The sequence below is a fragment of the Lepidochelys kempii genome, chromosome 3, assembly GCF_965140265.1.
Source record: "Lepidochelys kempii isolate rLepKem1 chromosome 3, rLepKem1.hap2, whole genome shotgun sequence".
Classification (NCBI taxonomy): Eukaryota; Metazoa; Chordata; order Testudines; family Cheloniidae; genus Lepidochelys; species Lepidochelys kempii.
Window position 1 is genome coordinate 100452688 of NC_133258.1, and position 20386 is coordinate 100473073.

The following is a 20386-nucleotide window of genomic DNA, read 5'->3' on the forward strand; positions in this document are numbered from 1 at the left end:
GCTGCATACTAGACATTTGAATTTTTTTTTCACAGTTTATTATAGCTTTTACTGCTACTTCTTGTAAGTATTCTGCTGTGTGTGCATTTCTTGATGTATAAATTGTTTCTGTAAGGAAGACATTCCCATCTTCTGTTGTCACACAAGTGCATACAACAGGATCATTGTGGACATTGCTCCACCCATTGAGACTCAGGTTAACAATTTTACCCTCTAGACCAGGGTTTCCCAAACTTGGTTAGCGGCTTGTTCAGGGTAAATCCCTGGCAGGCCGTGAGATGCTTTGTTTACCTAAGCATCTGCCGGTACTGCCACTCGCAGCTCCCAGTGGCCATGGTTTGCCGTTGCTGGCCAATGGGAGCTGCGGGAAGCGGTGCGGGCGTCTTTTAGTAATCTGCTGGTTCTTATCACAAACTTATCTATGGTTGTTTCTGGATGATTTTTTTTTTCTTTTTCTTTTTGCTACATATACTTTGGCTAGGTGACATATGATGTGACTGAAACACTGTCATTGGCAGATAATTCTGAAACTATAGAAAATGATGGTGATCTTGAAGGTGGATAGTCTTCAGAATCCTGTATGTTGACTCCTGTATGGAGTCTCCTAAACGAAATAAGTCAATTCAGTTATTTAATAATTATTATTACCATACTGCTCATTTAGTATTACTCATTGCATTCTCTGACACTCAGTACTACTTTAAAGGTGAAATTGTAAAAGGAAGATCTGCCTATTTTAGCATTTTTTTATCACAACTGCATCTAAAATGATAGTACCACAGAGTAACAGCTATATTTTTTTTGCTCCAACACGAGGATTCAAGAATAGTCCAGAAGGAAGACAGGCAGTCCTTAAAGAGCATGAAATAAAAAAGTTTTTATAATGTACCATAAACTCCTCATTTCTGGCCCCATTCCAGAGCCCACACCCCCAGTTAGAGACCTCACCCCCTCCCACACCCGAACCCCGTGCCCTAGCCCAGTGAAAGTGAGAGGGTGGGGGAGAGCGAGCCACTGAGGGAGGGGGAATGGAGTGAGTTGGGGGCAGAGCCAGGGGGAAGGAGCAGGGCAGGGCCTTGGAGAAAGGGGCAGGGTTAGGGTGCTCGGTTTTGTGTGGTTAGAAAGTTGGCAGCCCTGCTGGGATTAAGAATAGTCTTTGAAAAGGTCTATTGACCTTTTCTAACACACAAAGATCACTTTTCAACTCTGTTTTCGTTGACGTTTCAACAGAACTTCCCTCATGATTAAACATCAGCACCATTTGCTTCCTTTCCTTTTAAAAATTAGACAGGAAGTAAATCCTTTACTTTTCTGAATTTCCTCTCCATTTGCTAACAGTCTATATTTTATATTGGCAAGAAGTGAATGGACAATGTGGAAAAAAACCCAGCAGCTGTAATGGTACTGCAGGATATTATGATCTAGGTGGCAAACATTTTAAATCCTAAGTATTTAATCCTTCATTTTACCTTTTTTGTTTCTTTTTCTGCTGAAATCAGTTTGTCATCTCTCTGGCTGCCAAAGCAGTCTGTGATGTATTTGTGTTTAAGTATTTAGAAAGCTTTGTATGTCAGTGTCTCCCACAGGTAAATGTAAAGAAATGCCCCATCATATGAAAAAAGAAAAGGAGGACTTGTGGCACCTTAGAGACTAACCAATTTATTTGAGCATAAGCTTTTGTATCATATGAAAAAAGAAAAGGAGGACTTGTGCTGCAGCTACAGCTCACGAAATTTTCCACAGTATGCATCCGATGAAGTGAGCTGTAGCTCACGAAAGCTTATGCTCAAATAAATTGGTTAGTCTCTAAGGTGCCACAAGTCCTCCTTTTCTTTTTGTGAATACTGACTAACACAGCTGTTACTCTGAAAACTATCATATGAAAAGTTATCACTCCTTGGTAAACTCCCTACAGGCTGTTCATAATGGCTGACAATGACTTTGGCTACTTTTAAGGGTTCTTTCCCCTTGAATAATCTTAGGTGGAAATAGTGTGCAATAATAGTCTTGGAATGTTCAGTTTAGATGCTGTCATAAATATAAGGAAAGGGTAAACCCCTTTAAAATCCCTCCTGGTCAGAGGAAAAATCCTCTCACTTGTAAAGGGTTAAGAAGCTAGGATAACCTTGCTGGCACCTGACCAAAATGACCAATGGGGAGACAAGATACTTTCAAAAGCTGGGGGGAGGAAAAAAACAAAGGGTCTGTCTGTGTGATGCTTTTGCTGGGGACAGAACAGGAATGGAGTCTTAGAACTTAGTAAGTAATCTAGCTAGAGATGCGTTAGATTATGATTTCTTTAAATGGCTGAGAAATTAAGTTGCGCTGAATAGAATGAATATTCCTGTCTGTGTGTCTTTTTGTAACTTAAGGTTTTGCCTAGAGGGATTCTCTATGTTTTGAATCTAATTACTCTGTAAGGTATTTACCATCCTGATTTTACAGAGGTGATTCTTTTTACTATTTCTTCTATTAAAATGTTTCTTTTCAAGAACTGAATGCTTTTTTCATTGTTCTAAGATCCAAGGGTTTGGGTCTGTGGTCACCACCTATGCAAATTGGTGAGGATTTTTACCAAACCTTCCCCAGGAAGTGGGGTGCAAGGGTTGGGAGCATTTTGGGGGGAAAGATGTTTCCAAACAACGTTTTCCCAATAAACCCAGATAAACGTTTGGTGGTGGCCAAGGGCAAAGGGTAAAATAGTTTGTACCTTGGGGAAGTTTTAACCTAAGCTGGTAAAAGTAAGCTTAGGAGGTTTTCATGCAGGTCCCCACATCTGTACGCTAGAGTTCAGAGTGGGGAAGGAACCGTGACAGATGCTAATAATAGTTTGGAGAGTGTTTAGTTTAGATGCCACAACTAGTCCTTCTCCATGTTTCTTTTTGAAGCAGAACTAACAACTATGTACATCTGTTAAAAATAACCCTCCCTTTTCAGTTCAAAGGAGGTTGCAGACATGCAAACTTCAGCTTGCGCCTGATATTTTTGCATATAGCTGTAAGGATAATCCAGATACCTCAAATGCATTGCTTTAGGGTAACTAAGATCGCCAGATGTGCAGCTCCCACACCTCAGATTTGCAAGCGCTGTCTTGTGGTCAGACAGAATCAATGTGTTGACTTTAACACTTGACCTCCAACTTCACACTCTCTCCGTTCCCGAGATGATAGATTACAAGTAGACATTTAATATGGGCCAAGAGTGTGAAGTCAGGGCATATGTCTGAAGATGCATAAGAAAAATACTTAGAAACCTGAAATAAGTATAAAATATTACATTTACATCTGTTTGATACATTAATCCAGGGTTTCTCAAACTTCATTGTACCGCGACCCCCTTCTGACAACAGAAATTATTACAAGACCCCAGGAAAGGGGACCAAAGCCTGAGCCCCTCCTCCCCTGCGCCTTGGGAAGCGCTGAAGCTTGAGGGCTTCAGCCCTGGGTGGTGGGGCTTGGGCTTTGGCTTCAGCCCTGGGCCCCAGCAAGTTTAACAGCCCTGGCAACCCCATTCAAACGGGGTCATGACCCACTTTGGGGTTCCAATCCACAGTTTATCTAAAGACTGGGTGTTCAGTGAACTACCCAGCTCTGACACAATATGGGACTGCCCCTCCCTACACATCTCTGTGGCCATGTGCCTTTTCACTTAACTTCAGTTCAAGAAATTTGATTGGTATGATACAGATGTTGCCAAAGGAGAATACAGAACTATCAAGTATCTTCCTGTTTGCGATATAAAACTATTGAGCCATACATCACTGTAACTTCCAAAAAGAGATTGAATGGAAGACAGACAGACTTTGCTCTGTGTTAAACAGGTAACTCCCCAGCTTCCTCTATACAACATGATCATTAAAGACTACCTCTCTTCTATGGCAGGTTGCAGAACAGGTTTTCCTCTTTGACATGACTTATTTCTTATTCTTATTTGTTTCTTCTTCACGATTTCTATTGTGCTATGTTTGTATTTACATTTTACTGACAAATAAGACATGCTACGTTCCCCCAAAGATCTTACAATATTAAGTTCCACCTGATTGTGCTACTAGTAGATCTTCCTTTCTCAAGATTTCACAGGTGTTGGGGAATTCTCTAGGTGGTGTAGAGCTGGCATAGGAGAAAGAGTGAGACCCTCAGGACTAGCCCATACATAGAGATGGCATGACATCTGGAGACAGTAAACCATGGAAAACAAGGATTAAATAAATAAAACCATGAGGCTTTAGGGCTTTGTTAACTACACAGGTGCCTTGGTTGGCATTTTTTCCAAAATTTATTTAAGAAGGCTTGGGGTTGAACTGGGGAGAGGTTGAGTTTTGCTGGGGACAAAAACACCGTGAAAGAGGAAAGACTAGGGTAGAGAGTGAGAGAAGGACCACTAGGTGCATGTTAGGTACAGGAAGTAAGGAAAGACAATAGAGGGAGAGTGGGGAATTGGAAGGGGAGGGAAGGAGACATTTATTTCAAAATGATTCTAATTCTAATTAACTATGATTTTATCAGATTTCTTGGGATTGAAATCGGAATGGGGCATACTAGAGAGCTGTCAGTGCAAAAGAAGGGGTAGACAAGAAAAGTGGAGAGAGAGGAGGAAGGATGGAGGGGTAGCGCTAGGACAGGGCAAGAGAGTGAGATTCTGAATGAACAGGGAAGCAAAGGAAGCATGGCAGGGGGCAAGCAGTGGTGAGAAACTTCTCTGTAAATCACCCAGTAGGACACTGTCTGGAATTGGGACTTGCAGCTGAACCTGAGACCAGCTAGCTGACCTGCAGCCAAACATCCTGATCAACCAGACTCCCTGAGAGGCATCACCAGGTCTGCTCTTAAGCCCAGCAGCCCAGGCTGGTGGCTGCTCAACATTTATGCCTGTAGCTGCAATCACCTCTGTGCCTGCCTTGTTCCTAGCCATACTCCTGCCCTGCCCCAGTCCACTCTAGCCCTGCTTGTTTCCTGACTTTGGCTCTGACCCTCAGCTCTGACTCCTGGTTCCTGACTCTGGCTTTCATCATTAGGCATGAGCACCCACAGCTTAGCCCATGATAGTGGTTCTCTGGTTCAGTATGGCTTAGCTCCTTGGAATTCCAGGGTGTCATAGCTGCAATATTTACATTATCCCTATCTTAGTCTCTGTTCCTACTTCTTTGGAGTCAATGGTGAAACGCCCATTGACTTCAATTCCACAGGATCAGGTCCTTAGTGAGTGACCTATGCAAACCTGCTGCCTAACCGTGGTGTCACTATGCCATCAGTCAAACTCAAAATAAGGATCTTTCCAAATGTCTTCTGGATTACAGCTTTTGCATCTCTTCAATCATCTGTTGACAACACCCATCATGTTTATAGGCTCAGGCTTTTCCTGTGTCCTCCCACATAGAGGAAGCAGTGAGATGACAGAGATTCATCTTTAGAGGAAATATTGTCTTGTTTTGTTCCGAAAAAAACACACACAAATGTCTTTTTAAGAAAAACAGCATATTTTTCTGTCGTTTTGTTTTGAAAACATTCTCAAATACTGTTTATCATAGCAACTCCCTCTGGCATTTCAGCTAAATTATATCTGGAAATTACAGGACATGACAAGGTCAAGGGGCACTTCTACTGATGCCAAGCTCTGATTTTTTTTAACTTTATTTACCTTCTGCTTTTGGACTAGATTCATATGATGCTTCTCCCCAACAACCAAGCACCCCCAGCTTTTTTTTTTTTTTTTTTTTTTTTTACATTTTCTTTATATTTTTGGCATGTTTACTTCTCATGAAAGGTGCTAATTTGACAACTTCTATACGCTGTTTATCCAGAGACCAGGCACAGGGAGCCATAGTGTCCTGGCAGTGAGCCTCAACTCTTGTCTGGAGGCAGCATCTTGATGAGTAAGATGGCTGTTCAGGGGCCTTGCCTATCGGGTCCTTGGCCTCTCTGCTGAGATTGCCCTAATGATGGCAGTTTTGTGGGTGTTATGAAACCTTTTCCTTAGGCCATGCAGTGGGGACTAAAACTTGGCCATAAGTAGTATACTGAGTAGCAATTGTAAATGTTGTGGAAATGAGGGCCTGATCCAAACCCCACTGAAGGGAAAGGCACCTGTTGACTTCAGTAGGTGCTGGGTCAGACCCTTAATTCAGATCCACATAAATTACTAAATGTTAGGCAGTAACAATTTTCTTTTGCTGTGTTGGAGTTGGTTGGCAGTTTGTGGGTGAAATGTCCCTTTACCAAGCTACTGAGACATCCATCCCTCTTCAGCAAACCTTACTTTTAAGTTACAGAAATAAAATACGATAGCCTTCAGATTCTGCAATAGAAACGATTGCTATACAACATCGCAGGAATGAAAAAGTGCTTTTTTTGTAATGGTGTAACTTAAAAAGATAATGAGACTAATTAAAAAAAGCCCAGTAAATGAATATCCAAGATAATGGGTGAATGCAAGTATGCAGATCCTCAGTTAGTATAAATCAGCATAGTTCACCAGCTGAGGATCTGTCCCAAGTTTTTTTTCCATGCTGTGTATTTACTGTGAGTTTCTGGCTTGTCTTAAACAGAAGACTATTTTTGTAATTTGTTTGTGGTTTGTGGTGCTGTGAAGCTGGCATTCATGAGGACCCCAGAACATGAATCAGTGCAACTCAACAGTAACATTACTATTTGAACCATTAAATCATCTAGTCTGACCTTTTGTATATAGAATATCAGGGTTGGAAGGGACCTCAGGAGGTCATCTAGTCCAACCCCCTGCTCAAAGCAGGGCCAATCCCCAATTTTTGCCCCAGATCCCTAAATGACCCCCTCAAGGATTGAACTTACAACCCTGGGTTTAGCAGGCCAATGCTCAAACCAGACTTCCTGACCACAGTGAAGGATTCATTTACTCTGGTGACCAGGATCATATTGTGGGTACTGCTTGTTAAGATGAGTTATAGTCCTATTATTTGGAGGTACAAGATGGGGTGGTTAGCTGCCAAAATAACACCAATGATTTATGGATGGTGTTGTGGTATTTATGTCTCATCCAGGTTTTATCTAAACATCTTCAGGTTGTTTTTTTACGCATTGTAATATTACCACTTTAGAGCTGGTGGTACTGCATTTACATTTGTTTTGTTGTATGGCTTTGATGCCACAGTTAAATGGATTGTTTCTAAATGTTTCTTTTAATTGAATATGAACTGTTATTGTCTGTTAAGTGTCGTTAGTCAGGGGCTGTGTAATTCTGACGTGTACTGTACCACATCCACGTATTACTTTTTTAATGTTTCTTAATAGATTGGAGATCATAAATCCAGAGTGATCTCTGAATTTTTGTAAAGGGAAATCATGCCTCCCCATTAACCTAGAATTCTTTGAGGGGGGTCAACAAGTATGTGGGCCAAGGGGATCCAGTGGATATAGTGTACTTAGATTTTCAGAAATCCTTTGCAAGGTCCCTCACTAAAGGCTCTTTAAGCAAAGTAAGCTGTCAGGAGATAAAAGGGAAAGTCCTCTCATGGATCAGTAACTCGTTAAAAGATAGGAAACAAAGGGTAGGAATATATGATCAGTTTTCAGAATGGAGAGAGGTAAATAGGGTGTCCCCCCAAGGGTCTATACTGGGACCAGTACTGTTCAATATATCCATAAATGATTTGGAAAAAGGGGTAAACAGTGAGGTGGCAAAATTTGCAGATGATACAAAACTACTTAAGATAGTTAAGTCCAAAGCAGACTGTGAAGAGCTACAAAGGCATCTCAAAAAACTGGGGGACTGGGCAACAAAATGGCAGATGAAATTCAGGGCTGCTAAATGCAAAGTAATGCACATTGGAAAACACAATCCCAACTATACATATAAAATGATGGGGTCTAAATTAGCTGTTACCACTCAAGAAAGAGATCTTGGAGTCATTGTGGATAGTTCTCTTAAAACATCTACTCAGTGTGCAGTGGCAGTCAAAAAAGTTAACAGAATGTTGGGAATCATTAGGAAAGGGAATGATAAGACAGAAAATATCATATTGCCTCTATTTAAATCCATGGTACACCCACATCTTGAATAGTGCATGCAGATCTCGTCGCCCCATCTCAAAAAAGATATATTGGAATTGGAAAAGGTACAGAAAACGGCAACAAAAATTATTAGGGGTATGGTACAGCTTCTATATGAGGAGAGATTAATAAGACTGGGACTTTTTAGCTTGGAAAAGAGACGACTAAGGGGGGATATGATAGAGGTCTATAAAATCATGACTGCTGTGGAGAAAATAAAGAAGTGTTATTTACTAGAACACAAACACTAAGGATCACCAACTGAAGTTAATAGGTAGCATGTTTAAAACAAACAAAAGGAAGTGTTTCTTCACAAAATGCACAGTCAGCCTGTGGAACTTTGTCAGAGGATGTTGTGAAGGTGCAGACTATAACAGGGTTCAAAAAAGAACTAGATAAGTTCATGAAGGATAGGTCCATCAATGACTATTAGCCAGGACGGGCAGCAATGGTGTCCCTTGCGTCTGTTTACCAGAAGCTGGGAATGGGCAACAGGATGGACCACTTGATTACTTGTTCTGTTCATTACCTCTGAAGCACCCGGCATTGACCACTGTTGGAAGACAGGATACTGGGCTAGATGGACCTTTGGTCTGACACAGTATGGCCGTTCTTATGCTACAAATTCAAGGGGTTGCCTTCATACTGTCTGCTACCTGTTTTGTGAACTCGAATATCTGTAGCGAACTATAAATATCTTTTTTCTTTAAAGAGCTCATAGTTAACTGAGCCATGAGCTCGTAAAGTATTGAAAATATTTTCACCACAGCATAATACATAATTAATCCATAACATTACAGTCAAAGGACTAATTCTGCAACTTGTTTCCTTGACGACTCCTCCCCTCCCCCAGAGCAAAGTTTCATCAAGTAGATAAAGGCTAGTCTTTCCAGGAAATATTTACCTGAAATCTGAAACTTTGTTTCCTAAAACTTTTTTTCCCCTTCTGTTTTCCACCTGCTCTTGCCACCTCAAAGCGGTGCGGGATGAGGGACATGCTAGCCACTGCTTCCCACAGCTCCCGTTGGCCGGGAAAAGTGAACCATGGCCAGTGGGAGCTGCAGGGCTCCATGCCTGCAGAGGCTCCAGATAAACTGGCCCGGCCCACCAGTGGCTTTACCCTGAGTGGCTGGGTGGCAAAGGTTGTGACCCCTGCTCTAACTTGTTTACTTGTATGGATAAGAATCAGAGTAGATACTAAGTGTATTTTTCTGAGGTTACCTACTTCCTTTTAGCATCCAAGCTAATTTAATTTCTTCTAAATCCCTTTCCTATCTTAATTGCCTTTATTTTATGCATGTGACTATGTCCAGTTAATCTGAAGATCAAAGATGTGAGGCACTGCAGGAAACTCATAATATTACCTATAGTGTCTTCAGCTTATCTATCCCTGTTATAATGAATGGCAGGCAGTTCCCATCAATAAATCAGTGTAACTAGATTACCTGTGTATGCATAGGAACTGGAATGTTAACTTCAAAGGATGGGTCAGTGTGTGCTGACAAAAAAGGAGCTGTGGTCACATGCTGTGCTCAAAACACTTGATCGCCTGTTTCAGCTACAAAAGAGAAACCTCTGGCCTGATTCTGCATCTCTAGTATGCTGATCTTTAAAGAGGTAAAGCTTAAGATGTGGGACTAAGGTTTGCCAAGAAGTTACTTGGAATACCCTGCAAAATCCATGGAATGACTCTAACAGACTCTACATATAAGCTGCCTTTGGATTCTGACCTGTTGAAATGATTCCAGAGAGACACTTGTGCAAACCAGAATATTCACCATCAATGCTACAATTCTGATCTGAGGATTTAGCAATCTCTTGTAACGTATATGATTCTTTAACCATTCAGTAACTTTTTTCTTTTATTAATACATCTTCAGTTAGTTACTAAGGATTGGCTGACAACAGGGGTGAAAGAAAATTTGAACTCTTACCGGTACGGGGGCCAGCTCTGGCCCCACCAGAACAGGGGGGGGCCTCAGGTGGAAGGGGTAGGGTAGGGGGTCAGCCTGCCCCAGCCAGCCCATCCGTGCTGCCTGGCTCATGCTGCCCGGGGCTCCAGTGGCAATTTAAAGGGCTCAGGGCTCCCGCCGATGCTGCAGCTCCAGGCCCTTTTAAATCGCTGGCCCTGGGGCAGTGGCCCGGGGTGTGTGTGTGTGAAAGGGGCAGCGAGGTCGCAGTGCTGCTGCAGCAGTGCTTTAAAGTCAGCTGTACGGGCTGGTACTGGCGGCCACTTTTTACTGGTGTGTGGTTCTACAGAACCTCTTTTGTTACTGGCTTGGTGAATCTAATTATAGAATAAATCACCAGTTTTTGGTGTGTTTCTGCCCTGTTTCTTGCAGTCTGCCCTGAGCGTGGCATTCTCAGTGTAGGCCGGTCTAGGCACCAGTCACAGAAGCATTGAAAATCAGCTTTTTCATTTTGGGGAAGGAAAAGCGTTGTAAGCAATTGACATAGGACAGTATCTGGTGCTAATATTTTTGTAAGGAATGTGAAAGAAGTAAAGGCCCAGTCCTACAATCTTGATTTATGTGAATGGCCTCATTGAAATCAACAGGATTACTTGCACAAGTAAAGACTACTTGTGTGATTGGCTATGGGATTGGTCTCCTAATCTGTAAATTTATCAGCTTCTGCAAGCTTGCATGGCTTCATATAGACTGGATAACTAGATTTTCATTACCTAAAAGAGGGGTTTCAAAATGATCCTACAGTGACATTTAACTCAGTTTTTATTTTCTTTCCCATATTACAGGTACTGTCTGCCTGTGTGCTAACCATAATCCTAGGATGTATATTTGGACTGAAGCCTAGCTGTTCAAGAGATGGTAATTAATGCAATTCTCCAATATAAATAGTCTGAGCAATTCTTTTTTAAAATTGATCATGAAGTTATCAGAGTATCATCCTTATGTTGCAGGGAAAGACAGTTGTTTGCCTTACCTGAAGTAGTTTCAATTGCCAGCACATTCATCCGAGGACTTGCCTGTGGGAACTCTTCTAATTCATTGGTGTCTTCCGCCTCTTCTCTCTCTCTCTCTTCTCCCTCCCTCTCCCTCCCCCCCCCCTGCCCCGCCCCGCACCATTATAAGGTTTGCCCAGACAGGAGACTGGGAGGTTGTATTCTAAGAACTGGAACAAATGAGGAAACAATTTGACTAGTGAAATGAGTAAATCCTCCATCAAAGAAATCCAAGCAGGAGTGGATTGTGACAGATTCTGACCAGACTCAGAACACAGAAATGCTGTTGAGTTGAGTGTAAGGCCTTTTCAAGCTCAGCCAATAATCCCGTGATGGTATTTACCCTGATACTCCAATTACTGTTAAATCCCCACTGGAATCCATTTGGTATTCTACCATTTTACTCAGGCTTTGCAGAGAGAACCAGGATTTTTTCGTGACCGATGAACTGATCAGCAGCAGGAGATGAGGTGGACTCTTGATTCAGTAGTTGACTTCCATCCTCTATTTGTTTTTCTCTTTTAGTAACTGTGAAATACTTACGTCAGACCTTGTAGATGGGGGCTAGTACATGTGATTTTATTTATCAGGAAATAAACCAGCTGCCTAGTATATATTTAATATGCCAGTCACCATGATATCTAACTTTAGGCAACCACAGAATATTAGAAAACTAGAATAAACACATCTGTCTAAACAGTGGTACAACATAGCTGTATCATTCCCTACAATGATCTTATTGATGTTCTAGGCATATTGACCAATTCAGTATCAATGTTTAGCCATTGACCTCTAAATTCCCACCTCGTATTCCCCAACAGCATCCTAATAGCTACACACTGCTCGTTTGAAAGAAACAATGGAAAAGACATGAAGGAATGTTAATCATAATACTTTTAGTCTTTAATCATACCTCTAGCTGGAATAATTATAATGATACAAAGTCTGTGTCTAGAGCGGGTGCTAGTTTTCTGTCCTTTGCAGATATTTAGATCTTATTACCACTGTTGTTTGAGTTCTGCCCTACTTTTTGCTAACAACTGCTAAATTCCTAATACTGAGATTACTGAAAGTAATGACACTGTCCAATATTTCAGTCAAAACTTGCAAAGGCCGTTGCTTTGAAAGGACATTTGGAAACTGCCGTTGTGATAGAGATTGCGTCAAACTTGGAAATTGCTGCTTAGATTTCCAGGAAGCATGTATACAGCCAGGTAAGAGTGAAAACATTGGGGAGACAAAGGGAAACAGTTACATCATCTACCTTATAAGTTAGCGCCACCGGCGGGAGTGCTAGTGAAGACAGGTCATCAGCAGCTACTGCCGGTTTAAACACCGTGTTGCTTAGACCTGCTTTAAGAACATTGTGATTTAAAATGCCATTGATCTGTCTATGCTAGTGATTCCATTATTGCTTTCATTGATGAAGCTACAGTGATTACTATTATTAAGTCTAGATCAAATAGTCTTGATTTGTTCCATTTTAGGCAATATGTGTCACTGTTGCATTGTTTTAATCCATAGTCGATGATTTAGCATAAACAAAAAAGGAGACAGGATGCACCCCTGCCTTACACCTGTCTTGATCCTGAATGGCTTACTCAATCCATTTTAATGCAGCATTTTGAGTTGGCATAGAATGCCTTCATAATGTTAATTAATTTTTTTGGAATTCCACATTGTTCTACAATTTCCACAGTTTCTGTTTACACTATCAAATGCCTTTTGAGAGTCCACAAAATTGATGGCAAGACTGCCTTGGGAATTCAATTGTGTTCTCAATAATCCGTCTCAGGGTGAAATTAGCATCTATGCACAATCTCCCTTGTCTAAATCCAGATTGTTCATGTTGGATGGTTCCGGTCCCAAGCCCGGATCAAAAAGGAGGAGGGTTGGTCGATGGGGCGGCTTCCTGTCAACATAAAAAAAAATAAAAATTTCTAGCTACAGAAACTACTCATATAAATCTGCATGTAGACAAGAACTAAAAATTGTACTTTTTGCATTTGATTTTTGATTGTAGCTCATATATGGACCTGCAATAAGTTCCGGTGCGGAGAGAAGAGGCGGCCAGAGAATCGTTGCTCCTGTTCAGACGATTGTGTGGAAAACAAAGATTGTTGTGTCAATTATTATATAGTTTGCCAAGGTAAATTCCCATTTTACCTTTCCAACCTCACCCTGCTTGTTTGAAAGGAACAATAGAAAAGTTACGAAGCAGGAATAATGATAACAGTACAAAACTTGTGTCTAGAGCATGCCCTAGTTTTCTCACTTTTTCAAATCTTTAGATCTTGTTACCATTGTTGCTTGATTTCTGGCCAACTTTTTGCTAATGGCTGCCAAGTTCTCACTACGAAGATTACTACAAGTAATGATGCTACCTGAGAACTCCTGGCCTTGTTCCTAACGGTGTGAAAACAGAAAGAAAAGTTTTATGCCCTTTTTTGTTTTGTTTTTTGTTTTGTTTTTTGTTTTGAGAAATTGTGCTGGACATTTAGCAGATCAGTTTTATTTAATTTAATATGAGAACTGTACAATATTTCTTAATGTGACTATACCTATTTTAGGAGCGAAAAGTTGGGTTGAAGAAAAATGTGAGGACATAAATGAACCCCAGTGCCCAGCAGGGTAAGGATAGTCTCTCTTTATTTGGAAGTTTGCATTTAGAACAATATTTTTAAGGGTAATGTTCTCTGTTTACAATCAAATAAACCACTCCTCACCTCAGCAGTCTCTGAATAGTAATTATATTCCATTATTCTTTATAGTGTATCAGTAATATTACAAATATAGGTGTTCTTATCCTGGTAAAAGGTTCAATGTACAAGCACCATTTTACAACAATCTCACATAAATGTCCAATCCTGCAAGGTGCTGGGTGCTCACTTCTTCCATCTCAGAGTCATGCAGCATTGGGTCTTTTAAGGTAACAAATTTTTGCTGTGGTATAAATGGTAGATATTCCAGACTTATGAACTAAAAATAATTGTGCTCTGTGCAACCAGCTAGAGAGGCGTGGAAGTCAATTGAAGTATTATTCAGGGCTATGAAGTGTCATGCCTCTTGCATGCCTTGTCATCCCTACCTGCAGCTCAGCCCAAATCTTACCTCTAGCTGACCTGTAAACTGAAGCAGCAGTGGGCCTTTTTGGTTGCTAGAGGCTACTGTGAAGCATGGGGACAGGAAGCCACGTGACCCATAGGACTCTCCTGTGGCTGCTTCCCCAGTGGGAGTTGAGCATGGAAGAGTCCAGCAGCAATGAGAGGAAATTAAGGGGTTGCAGCAGCAGCTAGTATCCCACTGGCAGGGCCAGAAGGTAAGGGGGCTCAGTACTGACCCCAGCCAGACACAGCTGCCCTCCCAGTCAGCACAACATTCAACTCCTACTACACACCTACCCCAGTGCCCCCTGAGCAGTACTCAGGCAACTTCCCAACTACCCTATACATGCTCCAGTACCCACCAACCCCAGCACCCTAGAATCCACCCACCTAATCCAGCAACCCCAGATGACGTCCTGATAAGCATTGGGTTTTGGGCAGCTCCATGGCCTACATACCACCACTGCTAGGTGGAAGGTGTATTGACCATACATGGAATTTTGTGATCATATGCAAATTATCTACAGTATGCAAATTAGTTCCTTAAAAATGTGTATAAAATGTCACCTATGGAACTGCCAAGATTTGTGTAGCTCCTATAGTTATTCTACTTTGTAGATTAAATCAGTTCCAGCTCTCAGAATTTTTGTTTGTTTTTTTTTTTGGTTTGGTTTTTACCTTGGAGGACCAAGCCTCATCTAGCAATTTAGTAAAACTGGCTTTGAAACATAAGGATAGTTACACTAGCCAACAGCATATTATTTACTTGAGGTTTGGGGAATTTTGCCATTCAAGTCTTGTTTGGGATTCAGTCTGGGCTGTGAGCACTGGCTTCTGAAACCAAAACCGCTGTGTTATATTTACTATGGATATGCCACATGCATGGGTGTTTGGGACCACTGTGCAGATGTCTTCACAGTCCCTACTTAACTCAATGAAATAATTTTAAAAATATTTTTTGCCCATCTCTTCCTAATTTGTTTCCATTATGTGGATCAGTTGGGTTATTACGTATGAAATACTTAAATGAGCTAATAGAATTGCTCTCGGGTCTCTACAACAACTGGACTTTTTTGTATTTTGAGTGTATGTCAAAGTGTTTCCTAATGTAGCCTTACTTAAGAAACAACAATTGGTGTTTCCTTGTCATACTTGCATATATTGTGCTTTTAAATCACTCTTAATTCTTTATTTTGGGTTGCATTGGGTGGGTTCTGATGATCCAAAGTAGAATAAGGCTGTGATCCTATAAGTACTTAAGCTTAATTGTGCTTAACTTTATTCACCTGAGTAATCCCACAGACTTCAATGGGAATGTCACAAGCTTGCACTGAAGTCTCTGCAGGATCAGGATCTACACAATTTATGCAAAGGGATAAATTTATTTTCTTTTGAAAAGAAAAATCCTTGTCTTTTCCTGTGATGGTGGAGAAAGAATGTGTCAGACATCCTTAAGTTTCAGGTTAGGCTAGCTCAAGGGGGCAAGATATGTAGATTCCAATCATTTCTCTGGCTGATTCAGTGGAGGACTTTGAATCCACATCTCTTACCTCCAAGGTGAGTGCCTTAATCACCAGGCTGTGGAGTTATTCTTGCTATTTGGCTCAATTGACTTCTAAGCATTTATACAAAGTTGACCAGCTCCAACAGGAGTGAGAATGATCAATTAACTGCAGAACGACCTGTAGCCTGGCTGTTAGAGTGCTGGTCTGGAAGAGGGAAGTTCTGAGTTCAAGTCTCTGTCCCAGAGTGGGGCTTCAAACCCCCATCTCTCATGGCCCAGGCAAGTATGTTACGCATTGGGCTAAACCTTATAAAAGGGCTGAAAGGCAAACTTTGCTGACCTTGAAAAACTATCAGGTCAAATTTATGAATAGTTTCTGGTTGACTGAAACTGCATTTTTCAGCAAACAAACTTTGAAAAATTTCTGTCCAGCTCTAATTGTGAACATTAATGAGCATCTGTTTAGCTCTTTACACTGAAAAAACACTGTACAGATATTAAATTCCATGTTTTTTTTTTTAACTCTCTTATTTCTAATTGCTCAGGTTTACGAAACCCCCAGTTTTGTTGTTTTCTTTGGATGGCTTCAGAGCAGAGTATTTGCACACATGGGGTGAACTTCTTCCTGTTGTTAGCAAATTACGTGAGTAGATTCTCTGTCTAGACAATAACGTGACGCTTAATTAGAAAAATCTAAGCTGTCCATTGTTTTAAGAGTACAAGGAGAACTCTTTTAAACACTTCACCAGGAGCTGGCCAAGTATTCTTTGGGCTCTCAGTGAGAGATTGAAAATGGTTGAGCAGCCCTTTCTGTGGTTAAGCAGTGCTAATTTTGCAATGAATTTACATTGTTGTGAAAAATAAACTAGTTTAATGTGATGTTTTGACTCCATACCAATTCTAAAGTATGATTCAGCCTGCAGAGTGACTTGTATTTAGGTGGGGAGGTGACAAAATAATGGAAAGAGGAGTAGAAAGCATTTCAGTATTTTGAAAAGGAAATTGAGGTGGAGAAAATATGAGAAATGAGTACTAAAATGTAAGACCTGATGCATGGAGTAGGAAAGTGATAACATTTGAGGGAGGAGTTTCATTTTGTTAAATGAATGAGTGACCAGAACCGGCTGTAGTCTTAGTGCATTTTCCCACAGGTTTTGGGGTGTTTTACAGAATATGAACTTTGTTGTTTTCTTTTTTAAAAAAAGCCCAAAGTTTTTATCCCTTATAACTATAAAGATAGTTTAAACATAAGGCATACAACCAAACTCTTGGCCACTTGTAAAAATCCCATGGTACTTCTTGCCTGAGTAGCAATGTCAGGCTTGCTGTGCTGTCCAAATTACAATCTGGAGGGACTACATTCTGTTTATCTAAAAATAACAATGAAAACATTCTCTGCTTATATGTTAAAAATGTGTACACTTGGATTGAGATGGAAATAGGAGACAGACTTGTTGAAAGTCTCTGGGTAATGATAAAAGGGGTAAAAAGCAAGGGTGATGTCATGCTAGGAGTCTATTACAGGCCACCTAACCAGGAAGAAGAGGTGGATGAGGCTTTTTTAACCAGCTAACAAAACCATCCAAAGCAGAGGAGTTGGTGGTGATGGGGGACTTCAGCTACCCAGACTTCTTTTTGGGAAAATAACACAGCAGGGCACAGATTATCCAATAAATTCTTGGAATGTTTGGGAGACAGTTTTTTATTTCAGAAGGTGGAGACAGCTACCAGGGGGAGAGGCTGTTCTAGATTTGATTTTGACAAATAAGGAGGAACTGGGAGAGAATTTGCAAGCGGAAAGCAGCTTGGGTGAAAGTGATCATGAAATGATCGAGTTCGTGATTCTAAGGAATGGTAGGAGGGAGAGCATCAAAATAAAGACAATGGATTTCAAGAAGGCAGACTTTAGCAAACTCAGGGAGTTGTAGATAAGGTCCCATGGGAAGCAAGTCTAAGGGGAAAAACAAGAAGACAGTTGACAGTTTTTCAAAGAGACATTATTAAGGGCCCAAGAGCAAACTATCCCACTGCGTAGGAAAGATAGGAAGTATGGCAAGAGACACCCTGTCTTAAGCAGGAGTTAGATCTTCAGTGATCTAAAAATCAAAAAAGAGTCCTACAAACAGTGGAAACTACTATGTGTGGAGCAGTGCTTTTCATCCCAGATAGAGCAGGCTTGAAGTTGGATCTCCCACATCCCAGGCCAGTGCCGTGCCATCAAGCTAGAGAGTGCAAGAGTTAGTCTCTCTCTGGTCACTTTGAACCAGAGAGCCCTGGGCCTAAAAAGCCTTACCAATGAAAACTTAAAACTGATAACGATTTGGCTTTGATGAAATTTCCTTGTGTTAGAAATGTTGTGACCAGCTGAAGTCACATCCTATTATGTAAAATGGTGGGGATATTGTTCAGCGTTTGACACCTTTTACCTTATTGGTGCCTGCATTTCATTTGCAGGTTAAATGATTTATGATATGCACATGCGAGTATGTGGAATATAGCTCAGTTTTGGCTGTCAATGCATGGAAGTACAAGGAGGATAGGATATGACGCAAGGAGCCTTAGCCTCTCCTACGTGCCTTGTGCAGGGGACCGCCACAGTATGGATAGGGGGTGCAAGCCCTGTGCTAGCCTGGAGCCAGCAATAGCCCTATCTTACCCAAAGTGAAGTTGGGGTACACAGACCTCACCTCTGCACTGACCAGCAGAGCTGGGCCAGCATGAGAGAGGAAATACATGATGGACCCTTTCAAAGTTTGGAGCTCCTGATGTAGTGTACACAACCGTGGGCCCTTGGAGGAATTCTGGCAGAGAGTCTTCAGCTACTGCTGTTACAGCACAATGACGCCGCCGCCTCCTCCCCATGATTTTGTCAAAGGTTTGAAACCTGATGAAAGCCATTGATGTCAATGGAAAGAATCCTACTGATTTAAGTGGTCTTTGATTTTGGCCTGTAGTTTGTAATGAAACATTCTGGAATGGTAGGTGCTGTATGTAAGTTATTGTCATTTAATATTGTAAATCAATGTGTTGCTAACTTATTTTCATAGCACACTGAGTAAATTAATAGTACCACATAGCCTCTGACCTGGCAAATAGTTACACACAGGAGTAACTATGCAGGTCAGTAGTACTATTGGAACTACTCATGCATATGTATTTGCAGGACCAGGGCCCATGGATATAAACTTCCCGTTCATTCCACTTAACAGTTAGGATTTAAGAAGCCAAACTGAGGCAAGCTCCAGGGACAATTTAAAGGGCCCGGAGCAGTAGTGGCGGCCGGAGCCCCGTCCCCAGAGTCCTGCTGCTGGAGCCCTGGGGAAGCGGCGGCGGGGCTCCGGGGATGATATAAAGGGCCCAGGGCTCCGGCCGCTGCTACCCACACAGGGCCCTTTAAACCGCTGCCAGAGCCCCCAGCTGCCGCTGTTACCTCGGGGAGGGGGAAGGAGGCACTTGCCAGTACAGGGTGGGCCGGGGCTGGCTTTGACCTCCCCCAGCCCCACCCCTTCCACCCAAGGCCCCACCACTTCCGGGGGCCAGAGCTGGCCCCGGCCCCAGCCCCGCCCGTACCGGTAAGTCCCTAGACTTACTTTCACTCCTGATCTATACTATACTGAATATATGGGAGAGAATGATCCAAAGTGCATGCATAGATTACGGAGCAGAACATCAATCTGATGACTCATTAACTTTACGCTTATCTATATCCTTTTACACAAAACTTTTGGTCTGTGTGTGATTTTTTTTTTTTGTACTTTAGTGAGGATTATTGTCCTAATTTTCAGAAGAAGAAAACACCTATTTAGGTGCTTGTGTATAGATTTAGGCACCTTGCTTTAGGAAGCCAAATTTGACAATTTTGGCCTAACATGAATGATTTTTCATTCTAATATGTATTGGCAATGACGATGATTTTGTTTTTAAGAGACCTGCAATTCTATGGCAAGAACATAAGTTTGAGCTTATGCCTAGAGAACATGATGATGAACACTCCTTTTTATGGGATGTGTATATAAACCGAAAGCAAAGTAAATAGCAATTTGTCAGATGATGTTGGATCATATTAAAGAAGTTCTGTATTAAAATCACAAATGAGTTTGATTCCCCAGAGTTTAAATTCCAGGGTATTACTAATTAAGAGGTCTTTTGGTTTTTGGTAGTGTTTCTCTCCCTCTATGTGTGAAACTTGCAAGCTGCTAATTGTGTTAGTACATTCTAAGACAGAGTCTGTTCTCAAAGCAATTCACACAGAGTATTGCTTTGAGTCTCTCTCTAACAACAGAAACAGCACCCAGAGACTCCCTGCCCTTTTGTTGTATTAACAATTGTGATTAAAATAGAGATAGAGGATGTATGTGGATGGATGCTTGGTGTGGAGAATAACTGAATGATCAGGGAGGTGCCAGCCTAAGAATCCAGTGTTGATCAACTGAAGAAGGCGTCAAGTGGAAATAACCAGAGGACCCCCGGAGGGCAGACTGGAATCCACCCAACAGCCTCAAGAATGGGAGAACCAAAGAACAAGATAACATCTAGCAGCACGGAGCCCTCAGGAATGTGCTATCTGCTGATTGATTCAGCAACAGCATGATGAAGCAATTCCCATAGACTAGCCTAGGAAGAAATTCCTACAAAAATAGACTCTAAAAAGTGAGAACTTTGGGGTCTGATTCTGCAAACTAACTTCCAGGAGCGTCAGATGAGTATCTGACAAGGACCTGGTCCCTCCTCATGTCCAGGCCACCTGGCCAGTGGCTTGGCATGAGCAACTCTAAGGCTGGTAACTATGATA

General features: G+C 41.5%; 1 protein-coding gene and 1 long non-coding RNA gene across 6 annotated transcripts in view; one reads left to right on the forward strand and one right to left on the reverse strand.

Annotated features, from left to right (window-relative positions):
• The window catches only part of ENPP1 (ectonucleotide pyrophosphatase/phosphodiesterase 1), a 71255-nt gene that overhangs the window by 16589 nt on the left and 34280 nt on the right, over positions 1-20386 (forward strand). For all 5 annotated transcript variants that reach the window (XM_073337340.1, XM_073337338.1, XM_073337335.1 and 2 more), the window contains exons 2-6: positions 10780-10852; positions 12084-12200; positions 13010-13135; positions 13557-13617; positions 16140-16237. In XM_073337340.1, coding sequence (XP_073193441.1) covers positions 10780-10852; positions 12084-12200; positions 13010-13135; positions 13557-13617; positions 16140-16237 — 475 coding nt within the window. The remainder of the gene's footprint in view (positions 1-10779; positions 10853-12083; positions 12201-13009; positions 13136-13556; positions 13618-16139; positions 16238-20386) is intronic.
• Positions 470-11500, reverse strand: LOC140909019 (uncharacterized). The gene is made up of 2 exons (XR_012158050.1): positions 10968-11500; positions 470-604 (listed from the first exon to the last, which is right to left on the reverse strand). It is a non-coding gene; the product is annotated as an uncharacterized lncRNA (long non-coding RNA).